Genomic DNA, 27,235 nt, shown 5'->3' on the forward strand with positions numbered 1-27,235 from the left:
TGTTTTAGCGACGAAGCTGGAACTCAAATTTCTTGAAATGGGCGTCTGGTTTCGTTGGTGGTCGTCAACAATCAATGAAGGGAGATTCCAAAAAAGTGAGTAGCTTTTGTAATCTAGACTAACTTGTATGATTGTTGTAAACCTGTTTCATCTCAATTCTATTTGATTCTAACATGTGGGCTACCTTTGCAACAAAATTTATCTTGTTATATCTATCTATCATCTTTTCAGGAGCATGAGAAGGGTGGACGACAAGGGAAAACGATAAATATATTCTCCATCGCTTCAGGGCATTTGTAAGAGCTATCATTTTTTATCTGCTTGACCACATAGATTGACTTAGATAAACTGGAGTACTTTTAAGTGCATCATTCACGCATATGAAAAGAAAAGAATTTATGGTAGATCTATGTCTGTATGTGGATATTCGTGTCAGAAGAGTTTTAAGTATATTATGTGAAGAAAAATTTATAAGAAATATTTTTTGGTATCGCTTCCTTTCTGATGCCGAGGCACTGCTTATGACAGATACGAGCGTTTCCTTAAGATCATGATTCTCAGTGTTTTGAAGAACACCAATCGTCCTGTAAAATTCTGGTTTATTAAGAATTATCTTTCTCCTCAGTTTAAGGTTGGTTTCTTTTTTCTTTGCGTACGCTTAAGATTGTCGTCTGTGTCTATTTATGTCTTCTTATCTCTAGATGCAAATTTATCTATAGTTTTTCAACCACTCTTAACTTAATGTGTATCAAATTCTACTCTTGCAGGATGTGATTCCACATATGGCACAAGAATACAACTTTGAGTATGAGCTGATTACTTACAAATGGCCTACCTGGTTGCATAAACAGAAAGAAAAGCAACGAATTATTTGGGCCTACAAAATTCTTTTCCTTGATGTTATATTTCCACTCTCATTGGAAAAGGTACATATGATCATATATCTTCATTTCTTTCTTGCGATTTTGATGCTTGCAAGATGCCACTATAAGGAATTCGACATGTATTCTGTAGGTTATATTTGTCGACGCAGATCAAATTATAAGGACAGACATGGGAGAACTGTATGATATGGATATTAAAGGAAGACCTCTTGCGTATACTCCTTTTTGTGACAACAACAGGGAAATGGATGGATATCGATTTTGGAGACAGGTTAACACATTAATCTGTTTTTTTTTTGCCTGTAGAAGTAATTTGGTTTCCTTACCCTTTACATTCTCGATTACTTTGAACAGGGTTTCTGGAAAGAACATTTACGTGGTAGGCCATACCATATCAGGTAAACAAACTAACTTCACTTGAACCTCAGTAAGTTGTTGCTTTTCCCATCCTTGATGTGCCTCGTATCTATCTGCAGTGCTCTGTACGTTGTTGACTTGGTTAAGTTCCGAGAGACAGCGGCAGGAGATAATCTAAGAGTATTCTATGAGACGCTTAGCAAGGATCCAAACAGTTTGTCCAACCTAGATCAGGCAAGTTTTACAATATGGTTCTCAATACTTAGGGCTGTAACTTTTCTTTGATGGTCACACTATCGTTTTCCTTTGTTTGAAAGCCTTTCCATTTCACTCTTATCATCACACCATGCTCTGAATCTTTAGAAAATTCTACTACTGGTTTTGACTTATCTTCTCAAGTTCTATGTTCAAACTTGTTGATGGCATGGCATTATCTTATCTTGTTTCAGGATCTTCCTAATTATGCTCAGCATACTGTTCCTATATTTTCACTTCCCCAAGAGTGGTTGTGGTGTGAATCTTGGTGTGGAAACGCCACAAAATCCAAGGCGAAAACAATCGATCTTTGCAACAATCCCATGACAAAGGAACCAAAGCTTCAGGTAAACGATGACTTTTCCAAAGCTTCCCTAGGAATTTTTTTTTTTTTTTTTTTCACATCTGCAACACTCATAAAGCATCTTTTGTTTAAACGCAGGGTGCAAGAAGAATCGTAACTGAATGGCCTGATCTAGATCTCGAGGCACGGAAATTCACAGCAAAAATCTTGGGTGAAGATGTGGAACTCAACGAGCCAGTAGCCGCTGCTACAGACAAACCTAACCCTCCTCCATCAAATGACATCTCGGAAGATTCAGAACAAGACTTGGAATCTAAAGCAGAACTGTAAATGCACGTTCCGGAAAAAGAGGAGAAGATAAAACCATGAATCATGGCTATTTTGAATTTGCTTAGATAAGGTTTCTAGTTTTTGTAGTTGCAGTTTCGTAGACAAACGACGACATCTCTCAGCAAAAACTAGACAGAAGATAAAATGAGAATAATATCAGTATAATGTTTTTTACATCAATCTCATCTATTTGTATTTGTAACATAGAGATTACCTTTTAACTAAATCACTTGGAAGACCCGTACCAAAATCCTAAATTGGATTTGAATTGAACCAAGCCTAAACCAACAAGAAAACTTAACCGAAATTCAAATTTAACATGTGTCAGTGTCTGTATAAATAAAGGCTAACACGTGTTCTTGGAGCAAAGCAACCTTTGGACACAGTTTTCAATTCACAGCAAGTTGGATCGATCACACTCATCAGTCTCCATCTTCATCAATTTGATTCTTCAAATTCTTGAATCTTCCATCGATTGAAACCCTAGATTTCTGCAATTGAGAGTGAATAAAAAAAAAATGGAGGGTTCGTCGACGATGATGGCAAGGAAGACATGGGAACTGGAGAACAACATTATAACAGTAGACCAACCTGATTCAACCTCTGACACTGTCTTCTACTACGACGATACTGCGCAGAGTAGGTTCCAGCAGGAGAAACCATGGGCTAATGATCCTCACTACTTCAAGCGAGTTAAGATCTCAGCGCTCGCTCTTCTTAAGATGGTGGTCCACGCTCGCTCTGGTGGCACTATTGAAATCATGGGTCTTATGCAAGGTAAGACCGATGGTGATGCTATCATTGTTATGGATGCTTTTGCTTTGCCTGTGGAAGGTACTGAGACTAGGGTTAATGCTCAGGCTGATGCCTATGAGTACATGGTTGAGTATTCTCAGACCAACAAGCTCGTAAGTGTGTCTCATCTCCTACCTACTTTGATTCCATCTGTTGTAGTTGAATGGTCTAGGGATTTAGTCTGTTCGTATGGGTTTCAAGAAGCTGTAAAGTTTTGATTTTTGTTTAGGCTACCGTTTTTAAGTATCTACAAGTCGAAACAATTTAATTGATTTTAACTTGACTTTATATAAAAGGCTGGGCGGTTGGAGAATGTTGTTGGATGGTATCACTCCCACCCTGGATATGGATGCTGGCTCTCGGGTATTGACGTTTCTACGCAGAGGCTTAACCAACAGTATCAAGAGCCTTTTTTAGCTGTTGTTATTGATCCAACAAGGACTGTTTCAGCTGGTAAAGTTGAGATTGGAGCATTCAGAACATATTCAGAAGGATATAAGCCTCCAGATGAACCTGTTTCCGAGTATCAAACTATTCCTTTAAATAAAATCGAGGACTTTGGTGTTCACTGCAAACAGGTATTACACTTTTATTCATCTTTTTCTTGATTTTTTTTCTCTTTGGAAGCTCCCAACATGACTTTTGGTTCTGGCAGTACTATTCATTGGATATCACTTATTTCAAGTCATCTCTTGATAGCCACCTTCTGGATCTCCTATGGAACAAGTACTGGGTGAACACTCTTTCTTCTTCCCCACTGCTGGGTAGTGGGGACTATGTTGCCGGACAAATATCAGACTTGGGTAAACTTTTTTGATATGGCCTAGGAGAAAAAAAATCATTTTCTCTCTCTCTCATGGTCTGCATAAAAGGTCATGTGTTCTAAATGTTTCTTGATTTTTACAATTGAAGCTGAGAAGCTTGAGCAAGCGGAGAGTCATCTGAATCATTCTCGCTTTGGAGGAATTGTTCCATCATCCCTTCATAAGAAAAAAGAGGTATGTGCAAGTGGTTCATCAAATATTAATTGCTCTGCCTTTCACATCCCACTTCTCTGGGTTTTTACCTCTCTAGAACCTCTACATATAGCTACTAAGATGATAGCTCTTCAACTTTTCTGGTTATTAGTGGTGATTTGTTTAGTTGAGAGGAGAAAATGTTGTCGAAGTTTGAACAGATAACAATAGAACATTGGAGAATGTTAATGGGTGTTGTGTATAGTCAAAATTATATATTCACGCACTGATGTCTTGCGTTAAAGATCTTGCTTGACGTGTGTTCTGGATCATTTTCAGGATGAGTCACAACTAACTAAGATAACTAGGGATAGTTCAAAGATTACTGTGNTTGACGTTTCTACGCAGAGGCTTAACCAACAGTATCAAGAGCCTTTTTTAGCTGTTGTTATTGATCCAACAAGGACTGTTTCAGCTGGTAAAGTTGAGATTGGAGCATTCAGAACATATTCAGAAGGATATAAGCCTCCAGATGAACCTGTTTCCGAGTATCAAACTATTCCTTTAAATAAAATCGAGGACTTTGGTGTTCACTGCAAACAGGTATTACACTTTTATTCATCTTTTTCTTGATTTTTTTTCTCTTTGGAAGCTCCCAACATGACTTTTGGTTCTGGCAGTACTATTCATTGGATATCACTTATTTCAAGTCATCTCTTGATAGCCACCTTCTGGATCTCCTATGGAACAAGTACTGGGTGAACACTCTTTCTTCTTCCCCACTGCTGGGTAGTGGGGACTATGTTGCCGGACAAATATCAGACTTGGGTAAACTTTTTTGATATGGCCTAGGAGAAAAAAAATCATTTTCTCTCTCTCTCATGGTCTGCATAAAAGGTCATGTGTTCTAAATGTTTCTTGATTTTTACAATTGAAGCTGAGAAGCTTGAGCAAGCGGAGAGTCATCTGAATCATTCTCGCTTTGGAGGAATTGTTCCATCATCCCTTCATAAGAAAAAAGAGGTATGTGCAAGTGGTTCATCAAATATTAATTGCTCTGCCTTTCACATCCCACTTCTCTGGGTTTTTACCTCTCTAGAACCTCTACATATAGCTACTAAGATGATAGCTCTTCAACTTTTCTGGTTATTAGTGGTGATTTGTTTAGTTGAGAGGAGAAAATGTTGTCGAAGTTTGAACAGATAACAATAGAACATTGGAGAATGTTAATGGGTGTTGTGTATAGTCAAAATTATATATTCACGCACTGATGTCTTGCGTTAAAGATCTTGCTTGACGTGTGTTCTGGATCATTTTCAGGATGAGTCACAACTAACTAAGATAACTAGGGATAGTTCAAAGATTACTGTGGAACAGGTCCATGGACTAATGTCGCAGGTTAGTAAATCTTGAAACATAATGGTGTTATGGCTTTCCCTTAAGATTCATGGATCTCACAGATTCAAATCCGTCAATGTTGTATAGGTGATCAAAGATGTATTATTCAACACAGTGCGTCAGTCCAACAACAAATCTCCCAATGACTTGTCGGATACAGAGCCTATGATTACATCTTGAAGTTGTTCTTCTTTCGGTCTCTAGTTTTGGATTTGAGCCATCGTTTGTTGTTATGTAGTTGTCATTTCATGTGTGTGTGTTTTTTTTTTCTGTTGTGTAAAGAGTTTTAAGGCAAATGAGAATGAATTAGATCTAGTAATACAGAAGAAAATTTTGGTCAATGTTGTCCTTGACCAAAATTGCAAACACTTGTTTCATCCACCACCAATGGGTTTATTTCGCATCTGGATAGAATGGCTTCAAGTATGTCTTCAAATTGTGTAATAAAACTCTTTTGGATTCAGGAATTAATGTTTTAAAAAGTAAAACGTTATTGGCAGGAGAGGATGAATGTGAGAGGAGAAAGAGGAAGGACACGTCAACAACATTGCATCTGCAAAAACATGATTTTGCATATGGACCTATATGACTACTAAACTCAGTCTAATCTTGTTTAACAATATGGTCATTGAAAATCAAAATCTTCGTTGTTCACTTTTCTTCTTAGTTCTTATACTCATAACTCGCACTGCTCTCTTCTCCCCCAATTCCCTCCCTTGTTTTTGTTTAGCTTAGAGGCAAGGCAAGAATAATAACTTACAGCTTTCAAACACCAGTCAGTGCCATGTATAAAACACTTTTTTGAGGCTGCCCTGACTTAACCTATAAGGGGGGGGCGCCTGGAAAATGTTGTTGGATGACATCACTTCTACACAATTATATCAGGAAGCCATTTATAGCTGTTGATAATGAATCCCACAAGGACTGTTTCAGCTAAAATAAGTTTGAGAGCGGTCCATTCAGACATTTGTAGCTGTTGATATTGATCACACAAGAACTGTTTCAGCTTAAATAAGTTTGAGAGTGGTACATTCAGAACTCGGCTTCTTGAAGTTATGTACGAATCTTTTGGGAACATAAAAAATTCTGAAACAGCTGCTAGGATTTTTTATAAAGTTTCTGTTTTTTTTTTGGTGTTCTTGTATGACAGATGCGGTGCAAGAACGATTTAGTCGGTGGGTGTCTAAATCTCAGAAGCTTTTGAGTGATGTAACCTCTCCGTTGAAGAAAAAGGGTCAGAGTCTTAAGGTTGAGCTTGAGGATCAACATGATGTTGAAGACTTGGAGGAACTTCTTACAGTTGAACAAACTGTTCTAAGTGATACACCTAAAGGATCTCTTTCTGTTGATGCTATTATCTCCATCGAGCAGTTTAGCAGGTTAGTGAGAACCAATTTCAACAACAACAGAATCATTGAATCATCCTCTGACTTATTGTTGCTGCAAAAGTATTCATTTTTATTTGACCCTTTTATATATATGGCAGGATGAATGGGATAACTGGGAAGAAAATGCAAGATATATTTGAAACACTTGTTCCTCCAGCTTTATCTACAGATGCTCGGTACCTTGTTGAATATTGCTGTTTCAGGTTTTTATCTAGGGACAGCTCAGAGTTTCATCCGTCTCTCAAGGTATCTAAAGTTTCGGATGTTTTACACGAATCCTTAAACCCATTTGAAAGAAGATAAACCAAAATGCCTCCAATAGCGTCAACAGTGACCTTCTTAACCGTTGAAGCATGTTTCTTCGTAGGAACCTGCATTCCAGAGACTAATTTTCATCACAATGCTTGCGTGGGCTAATCCATACAGCAAAGGAAGAAATTCACGCAGTGATGCCTCAGAGAGACCTTTGTTTCAGGTATTTCTTAGACCTTTGATTTCTTTTGGCTTTTTATGAGGACAAAGGTTCCGTATTCCAGAACTGAATCTTATTGTTTCTCTGAAGGTTGGTAGTGGTAATAGTAGTGTAAACAAACAAAGTTTGTAAATTCAGTTAGTATCCTGCTCTTTGGTAAACTATGATTGAAATGCTGATAAAAGGTTACTGGTGTTGAAGGGACGGCTTATTGGGGAAGAGGCATTTGTTCGTATTGCTCCAGCAATTTCAGGCTTGGCTGATAGGGCTACTGTACATAACCTTTTCAAAGCTCTATCTGCTGCCACTGATCAAAAAGGCATTTCTTTGGAGACTTGGCTATCTTACATCCAGGAACTTGTCAAGTGAGTATGACATTTGCATTAATAACTTATCTTTTTGATAAATAAACATGAAGCCAACGTTGGTTTCCTAGCTGAGTATCTTTCCATTGTCAGAACAGAATACACGAAGGACGAAAGTCACACCAGACTACAGACCTTCGGCAGTTGTCATTGGAGAGACTTTTATGCATGGCCTCTAACAGGAAAGGACCTGTTTTAAAGTGGGAGAATAACGTTGCTTGGCCTGGAAAACTGACTTTAACTGATAAAGCTCTCTATTTTGAGGTATATGTAGCTCTTTATTTTCTAAGTCCTCTTGAGGGAGGGAACGAGCAAACACTGTTTCATATCTACTTTAAGAAATAAAGAACACTTCAGTTTTACATATACATTGCATAGATATGTCATGTTAGCTGGAACTAGTTGTTTGATTTAAACTTTGTGAACCCATCTCTTACTGGGCTGTTCTTTTAATTTTGAAATGAGAACTCTTCTCATGGAAATATTCTTTTCGTTTCAAGGTGTTTGAATTGTTTTCATTTTCAGCCAGTTGACATAAAGGGAAGCAAAGGGGTCTTGAGACTTGATCTCACAGGGGACAAGTCAACCGTGGAGAAAGCAAAAGTGGGGCCTCTGGGGTTTTCTCTCTTTGACTCTGCAGTTTCTGTTTCGTCCGGCCCCGGGTGAGTTCATATGTTCACCTAACTGATGTGGTTCTGATGTCTCTCTTACAGTGCCATATGTCTGGGTGGTCGTTTACATATATGCTCACCTGTAAAATGTTCATTTAGGTTGGCCACTTGGGTTCTGGAGTTTGTTGACCTAGGAGGTGAACTTAGACGAGATGTTTGGCATGCAATTATTAGTGAAGTTATAGCATTGCACACATTTCTACGAGAATTTGGGCCTGAAGAGGATGATGAATCGCTGTATCAGGTGTTTGGTGCAAAGAAGGGTAAGGAAAAGGCAATTGCAAGTGCATCTAACTGTATCGCAAGACTTCAAGCTCTTCAGTATATGCGGAATTTGCCAGATGATCCTATCAAACTAGTTCAGTTCTCTTTTCTTCAACAAGTAGCCTATGGTGATATCGTGTGCCAAACTTTAGCCGTAAATTTTTGGGGTGGACCACTATTGACAAAAGTTGCAGACACAGCCTACAAACGAGGTAATATAGCCAGGGCGTCCAGAGAGTCCAATGAAAGTTTTGATAGCGCGTCTGATCTAGATGGAAGTGTCTACTTGAAAAGGTGGATGAGGTCTCCGTCCTGGGGTTCAACTGCATCCATCAACTTTTGGAAAAGCTCTTCGTTAAGACAAGGCTTAGTTCTAAGCAAACACCTTGCGGTTGCTGATCTGACACTTGTAGAGAGAGCAGCTGAAACATGTAGAAAAAAATACAAGGTGGTAGAAAAAACTCAAGCCACAATCAATGCTGCAACCATCAAAGGGATACCTAGTAACATTGATCTCTTTAAGGTAACACTTTGTCTCCATTAGTATACAGATATTGTTTCGGAGGATTCCTATTTCTTTATGTTTAGACAACTTTCAACTCTTGTGTGCAATGCACTCGGTTTTTTAGTAATTATTTTTCATTACCCTGCAAATTATTTTACAAAACGTAAAATTAGTGGAGACTGACAAAATGTTGTTCTTCTACTTTTGTTTTTCTTTCCCAGGAACTCATTCTACCACTGAGTATAACTGCCACAAAGATTGAGAAACTCAGGCGCTGGGAGGAGCCTTACATGACGGTCTCTTTTCTAGCATTTGCATCAACGATAATATTCAGGTTGGTTCTCACACCTAGACATGTGATACTATGAAACCATGTACCTCATGCGCGTTGCATTCAGAATGATCCTTAGGTTTTAAGACTTGTAGTCGCATGTCGATAAGTCGTATTATCAGTGCTACTCTAAGTTGGATATTGTTATATCCCCATTGCTGCTTAGTAATGATCTGATACCGCTGAGGATACTTTTCTGCGCCCCAGGAACCTTCTGCAGTACGTTTTTCCTGTGTCTTTGATATTTTTGGCAACTGGGATGCTTACGTTGAAGGGACTTAGACGACAAGGCCGTCTTGGAAGATTGTTTGGAATAGTTACTATTCGAGATCAGCCTTCTTCAAATACTATTCAAAAAATTATTGCTGTCAAAGACGCCATGCAAGATCTGGAGAGCTACCTCCAAAAGATGAATGTAGTGCTTCTAAAACTAAGGACAGTTGTACTATCTGGTCATCCTCAGGTATGTTTTATTAACTGGATCAAGTTTTAAAGTGTTTTATTGACATGCCTTCTCTCTCTTATTAAGTAATTTTGGGATTGGGACAAGAATCGTTGATAGTGGTCGTGATAGATCACTATTATGTGGTGTTATATAACCTTGTTACATGATTTGAATCTTTTCTTAGATAACTACTGAGGTAGCACTGGTTTTGCTATCCATTGCGACGGTTCTAGTCATTTTCCCTTTCAAGTACGTTCTGGCTTTTGTTCTCTACGATCAATTTACTCGGGAGCTTGAGTTCCGTAAAGAAATGGTCAAGAAATTTAATGCTTTCTTACGAGAACGTTGGGAGATGGTACCAGCAGCTCCTGTCATTGTTTTACCGTTTGTAAATGAAGAGTCTACACCAGCAACTAAGGATAACAAGCAGCTCAGAAAACAAACACAGAGTGGTGATTGATAAAAAGTGCCAAATCTGTATTTCTAGTGGCATGTGCATGTTCTTAGATACACTAGAAGCTCAACAAGGAACAATCCTAGGAGCACCAAATATTAAATATAGTTGATGATGATTATTTAATGTATATGGAGTACAGAGCCCTATAGATGTTAGTTATTTGTTTATCTCTTATCCCACTACAAAACTATTGTCCAACAAGTAAAAATATTTTTCTCACATTTCTTACTCTTGATCTCCAAAATTTGTCAGCCTTCGGAGATTTACTATGATTAGCGTGGCAACTCTATCCTTTACAGTCTCAGATAACCTTCAGCTCACTATTTTCTTGATCTTTATCCGAAGAGGGTGAGCAACTCCGTCATGATCATGTCGCCTTGCGTAATTTTCTAGTCTATGAAATTTCACGCATGATGCAAACTTTTTGACTCGCTATGCAAGCAGCCGAAATGTGTGAGAGAGAGCCGTTACAATTTGAATCAGAAATTCCGGAAGATAACTCCTTTGAGTCACATGCAGCATGCTATTCTTAGGGTCTTTATATAACAATCTTCACAAGCTAATTTAACAATGAACACAAACGGACAAAAGATGAAAGTTCCTATTGGAGGATATGTGTTGATACTTGCCGTGATGGCTTCTGTTATATTACAGCAGCCTGAGTTGGTCACCGGGCAAGCTAGAATTCCGGCTATGTTTGTACTTGGAGACTCGTTGGTCGACTCTGGGAACAACAACTTTCTCCAGTCTGTAGCTCGAGCCAATTACCTCCCTTATGGCATCGACTTGAACTTCCGTCCTACTGGCAGATTTAGCAACGGCTTGACTTTCATTGATCTTCTAGGTAAGATTTAAGTTCATTTAATTTGGTACTGTTTTTAGTACTCTCTTTATCGTACTTTTAAACACCAACTATTCTGTGAAAACAGCTCAGTTGTTAGGAATTCCATCGCCTCCTGCCTTTGCGGATCCAACTACATCAGGCAATAGAATCCTTCAAGGAGTAAATCACGCGTCTGCAGCTGCTGGCATCCTCGATGAATCAGGCTACCACTATGTATATATATTTTTTAAGTTTTGTGTCATCACTTTTAGTTAAAAGATATGACATTCTTAAAATGGATGGAGGATTGATGGTGGTGTGTGCAGGGGGCAAGATTCACCCTGAGCCAGCAAATGGTGAATCTAGAGACAACACTGAGCCAATTGAGAACGATGATGAGTCCCCAAAACTTTACGGACTACTTAGCAAGATCGCTTGTGGTTCTCGTTTTTGGAAGTAATGACTATATCAACAACTACCTTATGCCTAATCTATACTCCTCCAGCTTCAGATACAGACCGGCTGACTTTGCCAATCTACTTCTCAGTCAATACGCTCGGCAACTTCTTGTATGTTACGTCAAACCTTCGTATGGGTATTATTATCCTTTACTCAATCTTCTAATAATCTTTTGAATCTGTGTAGACTCTGTACAGCCTCGGTCTAAGAAAAATATTTATACCTGGAGTAGCACCACTCGGCTGCATACCAAACCAACGAGCCACCGGTGCTGGACCACCTGGGAGATGCGTTGACAGTGTGAATCAGATTCTAGGCACATTTAACGAAGGGCTGAAGTCACTTGTTGACCAGCTGAACCAGCGATCACCTGGAGCCATCTTTGTATATGGGAACACATATAGCGCAATTGGTGACATCTTAAACAACCCAGCTGCTTACGGTAAACCTCCCTCTTGGATTATGGCTGTTATAATGGAGTTTCTTCTATGCTTTCTACTCTTAGAAAACAGGGTTTTTTTTATGGTGCAGGCTTCAGCGTAGTGGACAGGGCTTGTTGCGGGATTGGGAGGAACCAAGGACAGATCACATGTCTGCCAATGCAGAATCCTTGTCCTAATAGGAGTCAGTACGTCTTTTGGGATGCATTCCACCCTACTCAGACTGCTAACTCCATTCTGGCTAGACGAGCTTTCTATGGCCCACCTTCCGATGCATATCCTGTCAATGTTCAACAGATGACACTCCTTCGCTAGTTTCTTTTTGATATTGTGTTTCTCGGTCTTGAAGTTTGTATGTTATGATGGTTGAATCTGTCTTAAGTAGAAAGCTGAAGCCAAAATGTTTTTACTGCAAAATAACATATGTGCAAATGAAAACGGGCAGAAGCCCTATATGATTAGAAGTCTTAAAGAGGATATGTTAGATTCAAAAACAAAGCATGCCGATTTTCGTGTGCACCAAATTCCAGAAAAAAGAACATGTGCATTGTCAATTTACTCCGTTCCTACTACTCTATAAGTTCATTTATCCCACTCCTGCTCAATATGCTGAGGACCAGTCGTTAGATGTTGTGAAGTAGTCTTCTGCGTTCCAGTACCAACTTGATCTATTACGCGATCCCAACCCATGATGTGTGGAAGGGCAAACTGCACAAAATACAAAATCTGATTAAGATACAATCACAAACATCCTCTCCGTAAATAATAAACACTTGATCTAGATTCATGTGCTAAAAAATGACAGGATAGCAATGCTCTTTGTTTTTGGTTCTCGAACTGATATATAATAGTAACAGAACAGAGAAAATGCAGAATTAAAAAATCTCAATCTTACACTAAAAGCTGCCTTCATCACTGCAAATTCAGCTGTTGTGACAGGAACCACAAAACGGTCATTGGTATTGAGGATGTTATTGACAACGCCTGCAACAAACCACAGAAGCTAAGTATTTTATTATAAAGAAAGCCATTTCCTGCGGAAAACTGTTATCGCCATACTACAATACTACTAATACAAGTGCAAGCTTCTAAATTTACCAAACAGAAAGCTCCCGTAACTAACTACTTCAGTAGGATACAGACTGATGATCCATATCACACTAGTAATATTAATATTGATAGATTAGAAGCCTTACTCAATGAGAAGAAGTAGCCGCTACCATCCGCGTGAGGCTTAATTGACAATGTCTTCCTGACTTGACCAGCATTACTGAGGAGTCAAAAACATGTGTGTGTCAGAACATGAAAATGCTGTGTTAAAAAGCGAAAAATTAGCAGTAACATCATCATCTGTTGAAGCAAAAAAATAAAACAAACCTTGACTTCATGGAAGGGTCATGGAAAAACTCAGAGCTGTCTTTGGAACCCATGCTAATCAAGGATCCAACTTCCGTAGGTGACAAAGAAAACAACTGCAATGATGTATATAGCAAACAAAAATCAATTTATCAGACAAGAAAGAACACAAGTGAAGAAGATAAGAGAGAGAGAGAGAGAGAGAGAGAGAGAGAGAGAGAGCAAAAGATCAAAACCTGTTTCTGTCCCGAATCGTACTTACGCTCACCACTAGAAGGCATAAAAGTCATCCTCAAAGATCCACGACGCTCTATCCGAAGATTTCCTGACTATAAACAAAACAGTAAGTAATAATGTGAACCTAAAAGCCTTAAGATTAAGAAACACACACAAAACTAAAAAAGAAAAAGGGCATACATCGATTTCGGTGAAAGTGGGGAGAACAGGTTCAACAGAGAGAGCAGCTTTGCCCTTGAAAATAGCATAAGGTGCGAACACTCGACCACTAGGCTTTGCAGCATCTTTTCGAATCAAGCAAAACAAATTAGGGCAACCACACTTTACAACAGACTAAAACGGAACAAACCAAAGTTCTTACCTTTTTGACCAGAGAAACCACCTCTAGATGCAGAAGAACCTGACCAGCTTGCAAAACCACGCAACGTCGTAGCTCTCACTTTCTCTTCCAAGAGTGACTTACTTCGATCGCAAAGGCTCCTGCTTTTGGGGAAAAAAACAAACAAACCCAGATCAGAGATGGGTTCTAATTTGTGAATTTCTTGAGAAAAAAACGAGGAATTAGGGTAACCTGGAGAGCAAAATGCGAGCTTGCTTCATCATCTTCTACACAATTCCGAGAGAAACGACGAGTACAAAAGCGTCAAAGCGTCACTTTGGGGTTTCTACTGAGGTTTTGTTTTATGATTTATACCAAAACGGGTTTTTAACAGGCGACCCATATTTTATTAACCCGTTTCCTATAATTTTATCTTTTAACGGCCTAATGGGCTTTTCTGTTGAATTAGGAAATCAAAATCAGATTTTGGAGAAGACGAATCTGAAGAAGAAGAAGAAGAAGACTGTAATGGCGGATTCAAACTGATCTCAGAGACTCGAAAGGTAGATCTCTCGAGAATTCTGATTTCGTTTCCCTCGGAGTTCAAACATCTTCTGAATCCTAATTTCTTACGAAAGCTTTCACTGTAAATTCTTTGTATAGGTTGAGAAAGATCGAGCATTCTGGTTAACTTAGCAAGATGTCTGACATTTCCATTGACGCATTGGTAAGCTTGCAAATCGTTTTTCACATTCGTGATCTTTCGAGCCTATTCGTGGATCCTATATGATTTGTCGAATTTTGTCTCTAATTCGCGTTTGGTCTTCTATCTAAAAATTATTTTTAGGGCCAAGCAATGGGTGACTTTAGTAATCATGAGAAACATGGATTTGATTTAGGAGCATTTGTTGGGGACTTGGCTTTTGAAGAAGATTCAGGCAGGTAAACCTTCTAATGTCTTCTGCTTCTCTTTATTATTCTGCTTAGAATGATCTCCTATCGCACTTGATCTAATAGACATTACTCTTTTTCAAAACGATTTGTTGGGCAGTGAGGATATATCATTGGAAGGTCTTCAACAAGAACTAGAAGAATGTCAAAGTGATGAGGTTAGCTATTCACAGAACTGAGATAAAAAAATTTTGAAATCTGAAAAATAAGAATGTGGATTAGTCATAGACTCTTGGATCCCATGGATATGATGTCCTATTTTATCTTGTTTGTGTGTCAGCTCAGGTTGTTTCCAATATACTATCCAGTGGTGCCAAACTTAGAGACTATGCAAAAGGTGTAGAGAACAATCTACGGAAGGTTGAATTGGATTCAATTGAGGTTGCTATTTTCTCTTACCTCTGATACAATTGTGTCACTTGTTATTTTCTACCTGCCATGTAACATACTTTTTTCGTCTACAAGTTTGGGAATTTTTTCAACATCGTGAGTAGCTTACTTAAATGCTTTAACCCTCCATGAATACCCAGGATTACATAAAAGAAAGTGATAATCTACTCTCACTTCACGATCAGATTCGTGACTGTGACAGCATCCTCTCACAAATGGAAACTCTCCTCAGTGGATTTCAGGTATTTGAAAATTAGACATTTTATAGTTTGTGTGTGTGTTAATCTTCTTTATCCGTACTTTAAACTACGTATCTATATTTTCCTTGTAATCTAAATTCGCACTTTGCTTTTCAGGAAGAGATTGGTTCTATAAGTTCAGACATAAAGATTCTCCAAGAAAAATCAATGGACATGGGTTTGAGATTGAAAAACCGCAGGGTATAGCCAATCAGTAACTGCTATTAGTGTTGTCTCTTGCTGTTTCCACCCGTGACTCATCCAAATGCGCTCTTCTATTTGAACAGGTGGCTGAATCAAAACTAGCAAAATTCGTTGAAGACATCATAGTGCCACCAAAGATGATCGATGTAATTGTTGATGGAGAGGTATTTTTATAATCCCTGTTTTTATGTTACTTTGGTAGGGTTCAAATTTTTAGGATCTCTTCATGTTGTGTATATTGTCTTATTATTTTTGATGCAGTACGAATTACTGTTTTTTTGCATATGTTGTACTATGAAAAACGTAGGAAAAATAGAAAAACAACATGTCTAGTTAGGCTTTAGTATATGTGCAATGTAGTATAACTAAAATTTTTAAAATTATCTTCATTTAGTTTTCTTGCACCACGTAGTCCTTCTATCTGTATGTCCCCTGAGTACGTGTTTTGGTAAAACTGTAGGGGTGCATTTGAGGGTATTTTTATTTCTTATCTGATATTCATAGCATTTTCTTTATTCAGGTTAATGAAGAGTATATGAAAACGCTTGAAATTCTGAGTAAGAAGCTGAAATTTGTAGAAGCAGATCAAGCAGTTAAAAGCTCAAAAGCTTTAAAAGATGTAGAGCCTGAGCTCGAAAAGCTCCGGCAAAAAGCTATTTCCAAGGTTATTGATCTACTTTCTCCGTTACCTATAACCGAACAATTATATATTTCGTATGAGGGAGTGTGTAAGGTCCAAACAGTTACGTACCTATCGACTCAAAACAGACATTTGATACATACATATTTCGTGAAGTTGTTAATTGTTGGATAAATAAGTACAGAAAAATATGTTCCTGATAAACCCAACTTATTTTACCTCATTGATATGAATCATTTTTCCTTCACTCTAAAGATTTTATGGCCAGGAAAAAGTTGCCATCTGGGGTAAATTCATTGAATTTATAGTACTGTACTAATTATGCGTCATTTGCTTTTGTTCTCTTCCAATGCTGAAGGGCATGAACGTGATCATTCTTAATGTGTTCTCATGCAAGATTTTTTTCCGTTTTGCAGGTGTATGATTTTATTGTCCAGAAGCTTATAGCCCTTAGGAAACCCAAAACCAACATTCAAATTCTTCAACAGAGTGTGTTATTAAAGTACAAGTGAGTTATGCTCTCCAACCCATTTATTTGGTTAGACATAGTGAAACTACTATATGACAACATTTCCTGTCTTGCATGTATGTTTCTGTTAACTATTTTCTTATAGTTGTATATGTGGTTATCACCTTACAAAGGATTTGGTTAGATATCTTGCTTTGGATTTGCCTGTGTGATATCAGCAATGTTGTTTTATTTAACATGTTACTGGTATCCAGCTTGATATTATATTGCTTCTACAGTAAATTTATGTAAATATATACTTCATTCACCAATTACATTTTAATGATAGGTATATTATCTCCTTCCTCAAAGAACATGGAAAAGAAGTGTTTATGGATGTCCGTGCTGCATATATTGATACCATGAACAAGGTGATATTTTTTTCTTGTTTGATTGCTTGCACATCCTGCAACTCCTTTTTATAGTCTAAGTTGGATGAGAAAGGATAAACAGATAGATTTGTCTTATGTTAATCTCTGCAAATAGATAGATAGTGAAAACAACATCCAATGGCATGTTACATGCAAGTAGTTATTCTATTCGTGTATTCTCACTAGAGTTGGACAAAGCTAGTTGTTTTCTTTGTTAATTGAGCTGTGATGATTAAAGACTGTATGCAGGTTAGATAAAAAGCTGTTTGTTAGCTTAATCTTTCAATCGCTGTTACACCTAATGTGGTGTGAGATCTGATTTCAGGTGTTAAGTGCACATTTTCGTGCTTATATTCAAGCCCTTGAGAAGCTACAGTTAGATATAGCCACAGCATATGACTTGATTGGGGTGGAGACTAGAACCACCGGCCTCTTCTCCAGAGCAAGGGAGCCACTAAAGAACCGTTCTGCCGTTTTTGCTTTGGGTGAGAGGATAAAAATTATAAAGGTATTTGATTAATAGCGATTAGCATTCCTGATTGATTTTCTCGACCATTCTACATGCTCTAGCGAATTCATTATAAAATCTGAGTTGCCTTTCTGACTCTTTATACAAAAGATGGTGCTAGGTGTGCGTCTTTACAAAAGGATTAGAAGTATTATTAACGTAATATACACCAAGGCAGGTCCACTGCCCACTTTGATTTTTGGTTCAGATATATTGGTAATTGGTTTTAGGTTAGAAATTATAGGAATCAAATTTTTGACTCTTTTCAATTTTGTTTTTATAACAATATGTATCTGTAATATGAAGGCTCCTCAAATAGATGCAAGTTTTGAATATTTTTCTCACTTTCAATCTGGATCAATGTGGTTGAGTATCAAGTTGGTTTTTCCGGTGTAGAGGAAGTAAATCCAAAGTTTGTTTGGTTTAACCATTTTAGTTACCCCTATTATATTCTAAAAGTTTGTTGAAAGACTTAAGTTTCGGTATGTCTGCTGTAGGAAATTGATCAACCTGCTTTGATCCCTCACATAGCCGAAGCCAGCTCGCTCAAATATCCTTATGAAGTGCTCTTCAGGAGCTTGCACAAGCTACTTATGGATACAGCTACTTCTGAGTTCTGTTGATTTTCCGCCTTTTGTATTTATGTTACTGTCCCTCGCCGCTCAACCCCCTAATGTTATTTGTTTTCATTTTTTAACAGATATATATTTTGTGATGATTTCTTTGGTGAAGAGTCCATATTCTATGAAATCTTTGCAGGTAATTTCTAATTTATCTCCTTTTTGATTAACCAAACAATGTGGATATTGATAACTGTTTCAAAGCACATCAGTATATCTAGTACTCTTGTATATATTGATAAGTTAGTTACTTAGTTGTTACAAATTTGTTATGGTGTTGAGCTTTTAAAAAGTTATCTTGCCTTCTTCCGGATAAAAAGCTTAACCCCTTCAACTTTTGATATGATAATAAAAGCATTGTTTTGGAAATATACTGAACTTTCCATGGCACAGGTCCATTCTCTGTCATTGATGAGCACTTCAATCCTGTTCTTTCAAACTGTTTTGATGCTATCGGCCTGATGCTTATGATTCGCATAATACACCACCACCAGGTATTGACGCTAACCCAATTACTAGTTTATCTGTGTTTTGGTGAATCTCTTGGAATCAGGTAATCTTGTTAGCTTCCCTTTTGTACCTTTTTTTAGTGGCAATACATATGTGAGAATGCATTGAAAGTTAATGCTCCGGTGAAGTATGGTTAGATATATATTAACTCAGCATTGGAAGGAGGAGTCTTAATGTCTCTCGAGCTAAAGATTCAGATACACTGGTCTTAGGAAAGATGTTTCTAGATTACATACCTTCAACTGGTCCATATAGGCGTTCCACCCTAAGTCTATATTTTGCATCAACTGTATGATTATCTAGTATAGCTTTAGTTTCACTTATTTTCATGATGATGATTATCTAGTATAGCTTTAGTTTTACTTATTTTCATGATTCTGGCCTCTTGCAAGGGCCATGATAGTTTTTATGTCCACTAAGTGTTAAGCAATGCTCAATTTCCCTCCTTTTTTTACAGCTTATAATGTCTCGGCGGAGGATTCCATGCCTGGATTCATATCTGGACAAGGTTTATAACTCTCTCTCTTTTATTCTGTTTGATATACTCTTTTGTATATATGTAGTAGTTAAAGCAATAAAAAGGATTCATTATTACTGTGCACATCTGCAGCTGTTTTCACTTGGTCAGTATATGTGTTTTTTTTTTGGGTACAACTTGGAAGGTCTTGATAGATTTTAAGTATAAGCTAATAGATGTGGCTATGGTTGATTTCCTTAGATTTCATAGTCCTCTCTAAATGAATCTTTTACAATTTTTAAACGGAGCAGGTTAATATTTCATTGTGGCCTCGTTTCAAGATGGTGTTTGACTCACACCTCAGCAGTCTGCGAGATGCAAACATTAAGACATTATGGGAAGATGATGTTCATCCACACTATGTGATGAGGCGTTATGCTGAATTCACGGCTTCGTTTATTCACCTGAATGTCGAATATGGAGATGGGCAGGTTCGTTATAAGCATTGGCTCTGTCTCCAATGATATGTGTTACTGAGCTCGTGGCTTAATCATCGCGTGACATTGTCTATGACCCCTTGCAGCTTGATATAAATCTGGAGCGGTTAAGAATGGCTGTAGATGGCTTGATTCTCAAGCTTGCGAAGTTGTTCCCAAGGCCAAAGCAGCAAATTGTGTTTCTCATAAACAACTACGATATGACAATTGCTGTGCTGAAGGTGAGTTGAACCCTTGGCCGTCTCATGTTAAGTGCACCCTAAAATGCCTTTTCTGAATCAGTCAGCATATCCAAACTTTTTACGAATCAATATTCTATCTATTGAATCTGTCCTACCAGAATAATATTTTAAACTCATCTTCTGGTATTTTAGGAAGCGGGACCAGATGGTGGGAAAATTCAAATGCATTTTGAGGAATTGCTAAAGAGCAACACTTCGTTATTTGTGGTAAGGGCCAATGTTGCAATTTGATTTATCTTAACTTTTCGAAGTTTTGTTGCCTTTATAATTTGTGTCATGGTTAGAACACAAGCATGGCTTTGTAATAGCGATGTCAACACAGCCTCGTTCAAGTTTCGATAATGGTGACTTTTGTTTGGTCAAGATAAACAAAGACCGTGGAAAAATGCCAACATGTGTTATTATTATGTGTCCGTTATCTTAGAATCATGTTTTTTAATCTCGCAGGAAGAACTGCTGGTGGAACATTTCAGTGATTTGATAAAATTTGTGAAAAGTCGAGCTTGTAAGGAACTTCTTTCTTTCTTGTCCTTCCTTGCACACATCATTTAAGTCAAAATAAACCACTAAACTGTAAAATATGTAGCAGCTGAGGATTCAAGTTCAAATCCAGAGAGGTCCATAACAATTGCTGAAGTAGAGCCACTGGTGAGGGACTTTGGAAGCAGATGGAAGACAGCGATTGAGTTGATGGACAAAGATATCATAACTTCGTTCAGTAACTTCTTGTGCGGTATGGATATCTTGAGAGCTGCATTGACACAACTATTACTCTATTACACAAGACTCACAGACTGCATCAAGAAGATAGATGGTGGATCTGCTCTGAACAGGGATCTTGTCTCCATTCAATCTATCATGTACGAGATCAGGAAATACTCCAAGACTTTTTGAAAAAAAATAACATATGTGGCTGAATATGAAGAGTATTGTAAGATAAGTCAATCTTTCTAAGCTAGTGAATCTAAAGCGCCAGTATTATTGTGTTATGTGATATAGCTTTCAAACCAGTTAAAGAGTTCCTGTAATGTCTTTTGATACTGTTGTCCCACTTTACGGTATTTTCAGTGTATGGAAAACTTTCATGGGAATGTCTATCCACAATTCACTATTTTCAAAGGTATAAAGTTAGTGTAACAAGGATGAGAAATTTGAGAAAGGAGAGGACAGAGAATGCAGTTATTATAGCCATGGCTGCAAACTGAAACTTTTTACTGGTTAGAGAAGTTGCAACCTGATATTTACTTTTTAATCTAGTATAGAATTATTACAAATTAGTTTTTGAGATGTAATAAGGTTAAATAATATATATAATATATATAAAAAATTTTATGTTAAGTAGTATTTAATTATTTCGTATACACTTCAATTTCAATTGTTGTCATATAAGTTATTTTTTTTTGCTTTGTTGTCTTTTTTGATATAAAATTTCTCTTCAAAAAGATCTCTGAAAAGTTATTTTATTACTGTCAAATATTAAAATTTAGATAAAATTATTAACACAGATTTAAAGAAGGTGAATCCTAGCAGAACTCCCACTCCCAGGGGTTATTAGTTCTTATCGACAAGAACAAAACCTGCAAACCTGTATGAATTTTTTTAGGTCAGAGAGTGAATATATTATTTGAAGGCTTTTTTGGGTTTTTTTCCCGACAATATCTGTAAGAGAAAAAACGAGAATATATTTTCTGAGATTGAACCGTCATTAATTATCATCCCTAAGTCTTATATTCCTAATATATTCAATAAGAAATTAACGTCCAACAATTAACCTGACTTGGATTATAAGGAAGGTTGCTGAAATCTCTTTCTCACGATCGAAGTCGAAACCACAGGCCTCGTATCAAGTCGTTTATCGAAGGTGTTGCGTCTATTCTCTCTGGTCGTCTTCTATCTAAGAAGAACATAGGGTCAAGCTATGGCCGACTTCAGTAATCTTGAGAAACATGGATTTGATTTAGGAGCGTTTGTCCGAGACTCGGCTTTCGAAGATGATTCGTGCAGGTACGTCATGGTTCTTCTGTGTACCTCAATTCAAGTATATATGACAAATATATGGTTCTGCTTCTCTTTCCTTATGCCCCATGGCCATTCATAACATCGACTTTACTCTTTTCAATTTTTTTCTTGGAAAGCGAGGATATATCACTGGAAGGGCTTCAGCAAGAACTAGAAGAACTTCAAACTGATGAGGTGATGATCAAACTGTTCTTTTGAGTTACTCTGTACATGAATAGACTTTTAGATATACAAGGATAAGATCTCTCTATCTTGTTCGTGTGAAAGCTCAGGTTGTTGCCAATATACTGTCCAGTGGTGCCAAACTTAGAGAATACGCAAAAGGTGTAGAAAACAATCTACAGAAGGCTGAATTGGATTCCATTCAGGTTTTTCTATATATATATTCTCTTACTTGTGATACATTGTGGCACCTTGTTATTTTTTACTTGCGTACAAGTTTGTGTTATGAGTAACTTACTTGAATGTTTTTACCATCCATGTGAATACCCAGGATTACATAAAAGAAAGTGATGAGCTAGTCTCACTTCACGATCAGATTCGTGACTGTGACAGCATCCTGTCACAAATGGAAACTGTCCTCAGTGGATTTCAGGTACTTCACGCAAATTAGACATTTTTATATGATGTTGTGTGTGTTTATGGACTTGTGCTTGATAGGAGAATATGCTACTCTTGGTATACTTATATAGGTTCCTTTGTAAACTAATTATACCCTCTTTGCTTCTTTGTTTCTGTCAGGAGGAGATTGGTTCTAAAAGTTCAGACATAAAGACTCTTCAAGAAGAGTCAATGGACATGGTTTTGAGATTGTAAAACCGCAGGGTATAGCCAATCAGTAACTGCTATTAGTGTTATTATCTCTTTCTGCTTCCACCCGTGACTCATCCAAATGAGCTCTTCTATTTGAACAGGTGGCTGAATCAAAGCTAGCAAAATTTGTCGAAGACATCATTGTGCCACCAAAGATGATAGATGTCATTGTTGATGGAGAGGTATTTTTGATGTAGCTCTCTGTTCTGTTAAGGTGTCGGATTTGAGGATCTTTGCATGTGTTTCTGGTGCTGTGTAATCATATGCTGTACTCTTTCTTCAGGTGAATGAAGAGTATATGAAAACACTCCAAATTCTGAGCAACAAGCTGAAATTTATAAAAGCAGATCCCGCGGCTAAAAGTTCGAAAGCTTTAAAAGATGTAGAGCCTGAGCTTGAAAAGCTCCGGCAAAAAGCTATTTCCAAGGTTATTTGATCCTACTTTTTCTGTTACTTGATCCCTAAACAGCTTATGTATTTTTATGTTATACGTTTGAGTTCTTCTATGATGCCGCTGAAAGTATAGTATGAGCATTCTAAATTAATGTTCTTATGCAATATGTTTATTTCTGTTTTTGCAGGTTTATGATTTTATTGTCCAGAAGCTTATAGCCCTGAAGAAACCCAAAACAAACATTCAGATTCTTCAACAAAGTGTGTTGTTAAAGTACAAGTGAGTCATATGGCTCTGTAAAGCCCTTTGACTTGGTTTCACTTAGTGAAATTACTATTGGACAACGCTTCCCTAGCTCTTGAATGCATATATTGACAAAACTTTCTGCAATTTTAATGATAGGTATATTATCTCCTTCCTCAAAGAACATGGAAAAGAAGTGTTTGTGGATGTCCGTGCTGCATACATTGATACCATGAACAAGGTGATATTCTTTATCTTGTTTGATTCTTTATCTTTATTATATCCTTTATATAGTCTTAATTACACTTAAGTGCATCTTTACATGCAAGTTGTTCTTCATTCGAGCCTTTTGTCTCGCTAGAGTTACACGAAGTTAGTTCTTTACTTTGTACTTAGACTTTCAATTGTTGTAACATTTAATGTATTGTGAGATCTGGTTTCAGGTGTTAAGTGCACATTTTCATGCTTATATTCAAGCACTTGAGAAACTACAGTTAGATATAGCCACTGAAAATGACTTGATTGGGGTGGAGACTAGAAGAACCATCGGCCTCTTCTCAAGAGCTAGGGAGCCTCGAAAGAACCGTTCTGCCGTTTTTGCTTTGGGTGATAGGATACAAATTATAAAGGTAAATATTTATATTATTCAGTGATTAGCATTGCTGATTTTTGTTACTCCTACCTTCACTTGACACCTTTCTGTATTGTGATATCTCAAAAGTTGGTTAAAAGACTCAAGTATCACTATGTTGTCTGATGTAGGAAATTGATCAACCTGCATTGATCCCGCACATAGCAGAAGCCAGCTTTCTCAAATATCCTTATGAAATGCTCTTCAGAAGCTTGCACAAACTACTTATGGATACAGCTACTTCTGAGTTCTGTTTATTTTTCCCCTATTATATTTGTGTTATTTTTGCTCATAGCTCAACACCCCTTGGTTAATGATATTTGTTTTCATTTTAACAAGTACTTATTTTGTGATGATTTCTTTGGTGAAGAGTCCATATTATATGAAATTTTTGCTGGTAATTTCTAAATCTATATCTCTTTTGCTATACCATATTATGAGGATTTTGGTTGCTGTATAGATCCTTCCAAGATAGTTACATATATAATTCGATATGGTGTTGAGTAGTGTGTAAGAATTTTCTTGAATAAATTCTAAATTCTCCATGATACAGGTCCATACTCTGTCATCGATGAGCACTTTGATGCGGTCCTTTCAAACTGTTTTGATGCTATCGGTCTGATGCTTATGGTTCGCATTATACACCGGAATCAGGTATTAACTATGACCCAATAACTAGTTTGAGTGTTTTATTAGTGAATCTCTTGGAATAAGGTATTTTGGTTATCTTCCCTTTTGCATTGTTTATAAGTCACATTCTTATGTGATAATGCATTAGAAATTAGTGGTCCAGTGAAGTATGGTAAGATATTTATTACTTAATAATGTCTTGCAAACTAATGATTCAGATGTTTCTTGATTACATAAGTGTTCCACAACCTATTTATGCCTCAACAGATGATACTCTAGTATAGCTTATATTCCCCTTTTGCAAGGGTCATGATGGTTTTGTGTTTTAAGCAATGCTTAATTTGCCACTGTTTTCACAGCTTATCATGTCTCGCCGGAGGATTCCATGCTTGGATTCATATCTGGACAAGGTTTGTAACTCCTTGTCTCTTTTAGTCTATTTGATCTATTCTTAAGTGTATATTAACTTTCCAGTTTAAAGCAAAACAAAAAGATATTGTTCATTACTATTGTGTATATCTGAAGCTGTTTGACTTGCAAAACCTTAGGTTATATAGTCCTCTGTAAATGAATCTGTTAACTTTTAAAATTGAGCAGGTTAATATATCTTTATGGCCACGTTTCAAGATGGTGTTTGACTTACTCCTCAACAGTCTGCGAGATGCAAACATAGAGACATTATGGGAAGATGATGTTCATCCTCACTATGTCATGAGGCGTTTTGCTGAATTCACTGCTTCGTTTATTCACCTGAATGTTGAGTATGGAGATGGACAGGTTCGTAATGATTAATCATTCCCTCTGTCTCGAATGATATGTGTTACCTGGAGCTTGTCACTCAAAGTGCTTGACTTTGTCTAATGAAACTCTGCAGCTGGATATCAATTTGGAGCGTTTAAGAATGGCAGTAGACAGCTTGATTCTTAAGCTTTCAAAGTTGTTCCCAAGGCCAAAGCAACAGATTGTGTTTCTCATTAACAACTACGATATGACAATTGCTGTGCTGAAGGTGAGTTGGACCCTTGACCGTCCCATGTTTAAGTGCACCCATGTAAGTGAATCTGACCTACCATAAGAATCTGCTTTGATCATCTTCTTGTAATTTAGGAAGCTGAACCAGAAGGTGGGAAAATTCAAATGCATTTTGAGGGATTGCAAAAGAGAAACACTTCGTTATTCGTGGTAAAGGCCAATGTTGCAGTTTGAGTTTATCGAAATTCTATAATTTGCTTCATGATTATAGCGCAAGCATGGCTTTGTAGTAGCTAGCCTGCACCTTAAATTTGATGTCAACTCAATCTTGATTTTTGATTGTTCATATTTGCCTCGCAGGAAGAATTGCTGGTGGAGCATTTCAATGAATTGATCAAATTTGTGAAAACTCAAGACTGTAAGCAACTTCTATCTTTCTTGTCCTCAGTTCTCACACTCATCAATTAATTCAAGTAACCACTAACCTGCTGTATGTGTAGCGGCTGAGGATTCAAGTTCAAATCCAGAGAGCTCAATCAAAATTGCTGAAGTAGAGCCGCTGGTGAAAGACTTTGGAAGCAGATGGAAGACCGCGATAGAATTGATGCACAAAGATATCATTACTTTCTTCAGTAACTTCTTGTGTGGTATGGATATTTTGAAAGCTGCACTGACACAACTATTGCTCTATAACACAAGACTCAAAGACTGCATTGAGAAGATAGATGGTGGATCTGCTTTGAACAGGGATCTTGTCTCCTTCAACATTTTTACCTTCGAGATCAAGAAATACATTACAAATTTCTGAAAGATAAAATATGTGGCTGCTTATGAATCTATACTATTAAAGATGGCCAACTCTCTCCATCTGAGTGATACATCAGCAGTGAAGAAAGTGTCACTTGTCTATCCTCATTAAAAATAAACATACCTAAATTTAAAAAGAATATGAAACATCTTTCATGTCTTTTATTTTTTTATATCACAAACAGTTTTAATATTTACATAAGAAATTTAGAGACTTAGAACATATCCCAAGAAAATAAATGCATCACCAAAAGACAAAAAGACATCGGAAGTGAACCAAAGAGTCACTTCTTCCTCTTGGAAGATAGTTAAATAAAACTGTAGAATGTTGGTTTAGAAAAATACGGAAACAAAGAGGAAGATAGTTGAATAAATTCATGACTGTTGGTTTTCATATTCTAATATTTAGAAGTTGTCAAAAACAAAAAAAAAAAACTGAATGAAATTCTTATTAAAAACCACATTCTAAAGTTATATTCAAGAAATTGAAAAACTAATATGAAAGAAAGATATATATCTTAATTATGTGTATTAAAAAGTTAGCCAAACTGCAATTCTTGATAAAAGAAAATGTCAGTGTTTCATAGTATTTAGTTGAGAAGCTTAAATATGAATATATCTAAATACTTAAGCTTTTTTTTAGAATGAATGTCAACCAAAAAACTCTTGGTTACAAAATATGCATCCTTAGATCAAGCATTATAGAATGCTAAAGATTTATACTTTGTGTTTATTTAAACTCTTTATTTAAACTATGTGTTTCTTGTGCTTAAGATTT

General features: G+C 37.0%; 5 protein-coding genes and 1 pseudogene across 8 annotated transcripts; 5 read left to right on the forward strand and 1 right to left on the reverse strand.

The window, feature by feature from the left end:
- On the forward strand, window positions 2,512–5,740 carry LOC104750974 (COP9 signalosome complex subunit 5a). 2 transcript variants are annotated; one of them, XM_010472833.2, is made up of 7 exons: window positions 2,512–3,038; window positions 3,222–3,291; window positions 4,273–4,484; window positions 4,562–4,709; window positions 4,819–4,904; window positions 5,202–5,279; window positions 5,367–5,740. In XM_010472833.2, the coding sequence occupies exons 1-7, from the start codon at window positions 2,649–2,651 to the stop codon at window positions 5,457–5,459; spliced, it is 1,077 nt and encodes a 358-aa protein (XP_010471135.1). In that variant the 5' UTR covers window positions 2,512–2,648; the 3' UTR covers window positions 5,460–5,740. The 2 variants fall into 2 exon arrangements, with proteins under 2 accessions (XP_010471135.1, XP_010471136.1); XM_010472834.2 differs by lacking the exons at window positions 4,273–4,484; window positions 4,562–4,709; window positions 4,819–4,904 and adding exons at window positions 3,581–3,728; window positions 3,838–3,923 and having other exon boundaries at window positions 3,222–3,503.
- Window positions 6,408–10,348, forward strand: LOC104701789. Its single transcript, XM_019237960.1, has 10 exons — window positions 6,408–6,658; window positions 6,766–6,913; window positions 7,035–7,142; window positions 7,341–7,504; window positions 7,603–7,768; window positions 8,030–8,166; window positions 8,275–8,962; window positions 9,166–9,278; window positions 9,483–9,738; window positions 9,905–10,348. The coding sequence occupies exons 1-10, from the start codon at window positions 6,423–6,425 to the stop codon at window positions 10,178–10,180; spliced, it is 2,292 nt and encodes a 763-aa protein (XP_019093505.1). The 5' UTR covers window positions 6,408–6,422; the 3' UTR covers window positions 10,181–10,348.
- On the forward strand, window positions 10,728–12,404 carry LOC104750979 (GDSL esterase/lipase At1g71250). The gene is made up of 5 exons (XM_010472839.2): window positions 10,728–11,021; window positions 11,107–11,234; window positions 11,327–11,569; window positions 11,646–11,901; window positions 11,991–12,404. Exons 1-5 carry the CDS (start codon window positions 10,748–10,750, stop codon window positions 12,212–12,214), a joined length of 1,125 nt encoding a protein of 374 aa, XP_010471141.1. The 5' UTR covers window positions 10,728–10,747; the 3' UTR covers window positions 12,215–12,404.
- LOC104750978 (single-stranded DNA-binding protein WHY2, mitochondrial) lies at window positions 12,322–14,154 on the reverse strand. Its single transcript, XM_010472838.2, has 8 exons — window positions 14,064–14,154; window positions 13,854–13,972; window positions 13,673–13,776; window positions 13,492–13,584; window positions 13,277–13,371; window positions 13,096–13,169; window positions 12,795–12,883; window positions 12,322–12,607 (listed from the first exon to the last, which is right to left on the reverse strand). Exons 1-8 carry the CDS (start codon window positions 14,093–14,095, stop codon window positions 12,482–12,484), a joined length of 732 nt encoding a protein of 243 aa, XP_010471140.1. The 5' UTR covers window positions 14,096–14,154; the 3' UTR covers window positions 12,322–12,481.
- LOC104750975 (vacuolar protein sorting-associated protein 52 A-like) lies at window positions 14,077–21,061 on the forward strand. Of its 3 annotated transcripts, none has more exons than XM_010472835.2 (22): window positions 14,077–14,165; window positions 14,281–14,374; window positions 14,475–14,538; window positions 14,659–14,753; window positions 14,863–14,920; window positions 15,048–15,143; window positions 15,293–15,394; window positions 15,509–15,592; window positions 15,679–15,759; window positions 16,116–16,259; window positions 16,652–16,743; window positions 17,033–17,114; window positions 17,440–17,622; window positions 18,120–18,235; window positions 18,323–18,381; window positions 18,636–18,736; window positions 19,210–19,260; window positions 19,521–19,700; window positions 19,793–19,927; window positions 20,081–20,155; window positions 20,396–20,453; window positions 20,535–21,061. In XM_010472835.2, the coding sequence occupies exons 3-22, from the start codon at window positions 14,512–14,514 to the stop codon at window positions 20,840–20,842; spliced, it is 2,127 nt and encodes a 708-aa protein (XP_010471137.1). In that variant the 5' UTR covers window positions 14,077–14,165; window positions 14,281–14,374; window positions 14,475–14,511; the 3' UTR covers window positions 20,843–21,061. The 3 variants fall into 3 exon arrangements, with proteins under 3 accessions (XP_010471137.1, XP_010471138.1, XP_010471139.1); XM_010472836.2 differs by having other exon boundaries at window positions 20,538–21,061; XM_010472837.2 differs by lacking the exons at window positions 14,077–14,165; window positions 14,281–14,374; window positions 14,475–14,538 and having other exon boundaries at window positions 14,735–14,753; window positions 15,043–15,143.
- On the forward strand, window positions 21,867–26,476 carry LOC104753775 (annotated as a pseudogene).

The sequence above is a fragment of the Camelina sativa genome, chromosome 16 (genome assembly GCF_000633955.1).
Source record: "Camelina sativa cultivar DH55 chromosome 16, Cs, whole genome shotgun sequence".
NCBI classification, from domain to species: Eukaryota; Viridiplantae; Streptophyta; class Magnoliopsida; order Brassicales; family Brassicaceae; genus Camelina; species Camelina sativa.

Coding starts and splice junctions, on each gene's coding strand:
- LOC104750974 (XM_010472834.2), top strand. CDS start 2,649: ATGGAGGGTTCGTCGACGATGATGGCAAGGAAGACATGGGAACTGGAG. Junction 3,039..3,221: donor ATTCTCAGACCAACAAGCTC/GTAAGTGTGTCT, acceptor TTTATATAAAAG/GCTGGGCGGTTGGAGAATGT. Junction 3,729..3,837: donor CGGACAAATATCAGACTTGG/GTAAACTTTTTT, acceptor TTACAATTGAAG/CTGAGAAGCTTGAGCAAGCG.
- LOC104701789 (XM_019237960.1), top strand. CDS start 6,423: ATGACAGATGCGGTGCAAGAACGATTTAGTCGGTGGGTGTCTAAATCT. Junction 7,143..7,340: donor CAGAGAGACCTTTGTTTCAG/GTATTTCTTAGA, acceptor CTGGTGTTGAAG/GGACGGCTTATTGGGGAAGA. Junction 8,167..8,274: donor TCTGTTTCGTCCGGCCCCGG/GTGAGTTCATAT, acceptor ATGTTCATTTAG/GTTGGCCACTTGGGTTCTGG.
- LOC104750979 (XM_010472839.2), top strand. CDS start 10,748: ATGAACACAAACGGACAAAAGATGAAAGTTCCTATTGGAGGATATGTG. Junction 11,570..11,645: donor AATACGCTCGGCAACTTCTT/GTATGTTACGTC, acceptor GAATCTGTGTAG/ACTCTGTACAGCCTCGGTCT. Junction 11,902..11,990: donor AAACAACCCAGCTGCTTACG/GTAAACCTCCCT, acceptor TTTATGGTGCAG/GCTTCAGCGTAGTGGACAGG.
- LOC104750978 (XM_010472838.2), bottom strand. CDS start 14,095: ATGATGAAGCAAGCTCGCATTTTGCTCTCCAG. Junction 13,372..13,491: donor ACGATTCGGGACAGAAACAG/GTTTTGATCTTT, acceptor ACATCATTGCAG/TTGTTTTCTTTGTCACCTAC. Junction 12,884..13,095: donor CGGCTACTTCTTCTCATTGA/GTAAGGCTTCTA, acceptor GGTTTGTTGCAG/GCGTTGTCAATAACATCCTC.
- LOC104750975 (XM_010472835.2), top strand. CDS start 14,512: ATGTCTGACATTTCCATTGACGCATTG. Junction 16,260..16,651: donor GGCAAAAAGCTATTTCCAAG/GTTATTGATCTA, acceptor TCCGTTTTGCAG/GTGTATGATTTTATTGTCCA. Junction 19,928..20,080: donor TGACAATTGCTGTGCTGAAG/GTGAGTTGAACC, acceptor CTGGTATTTTAG/GAAGCGGGACCAGATGGTGG.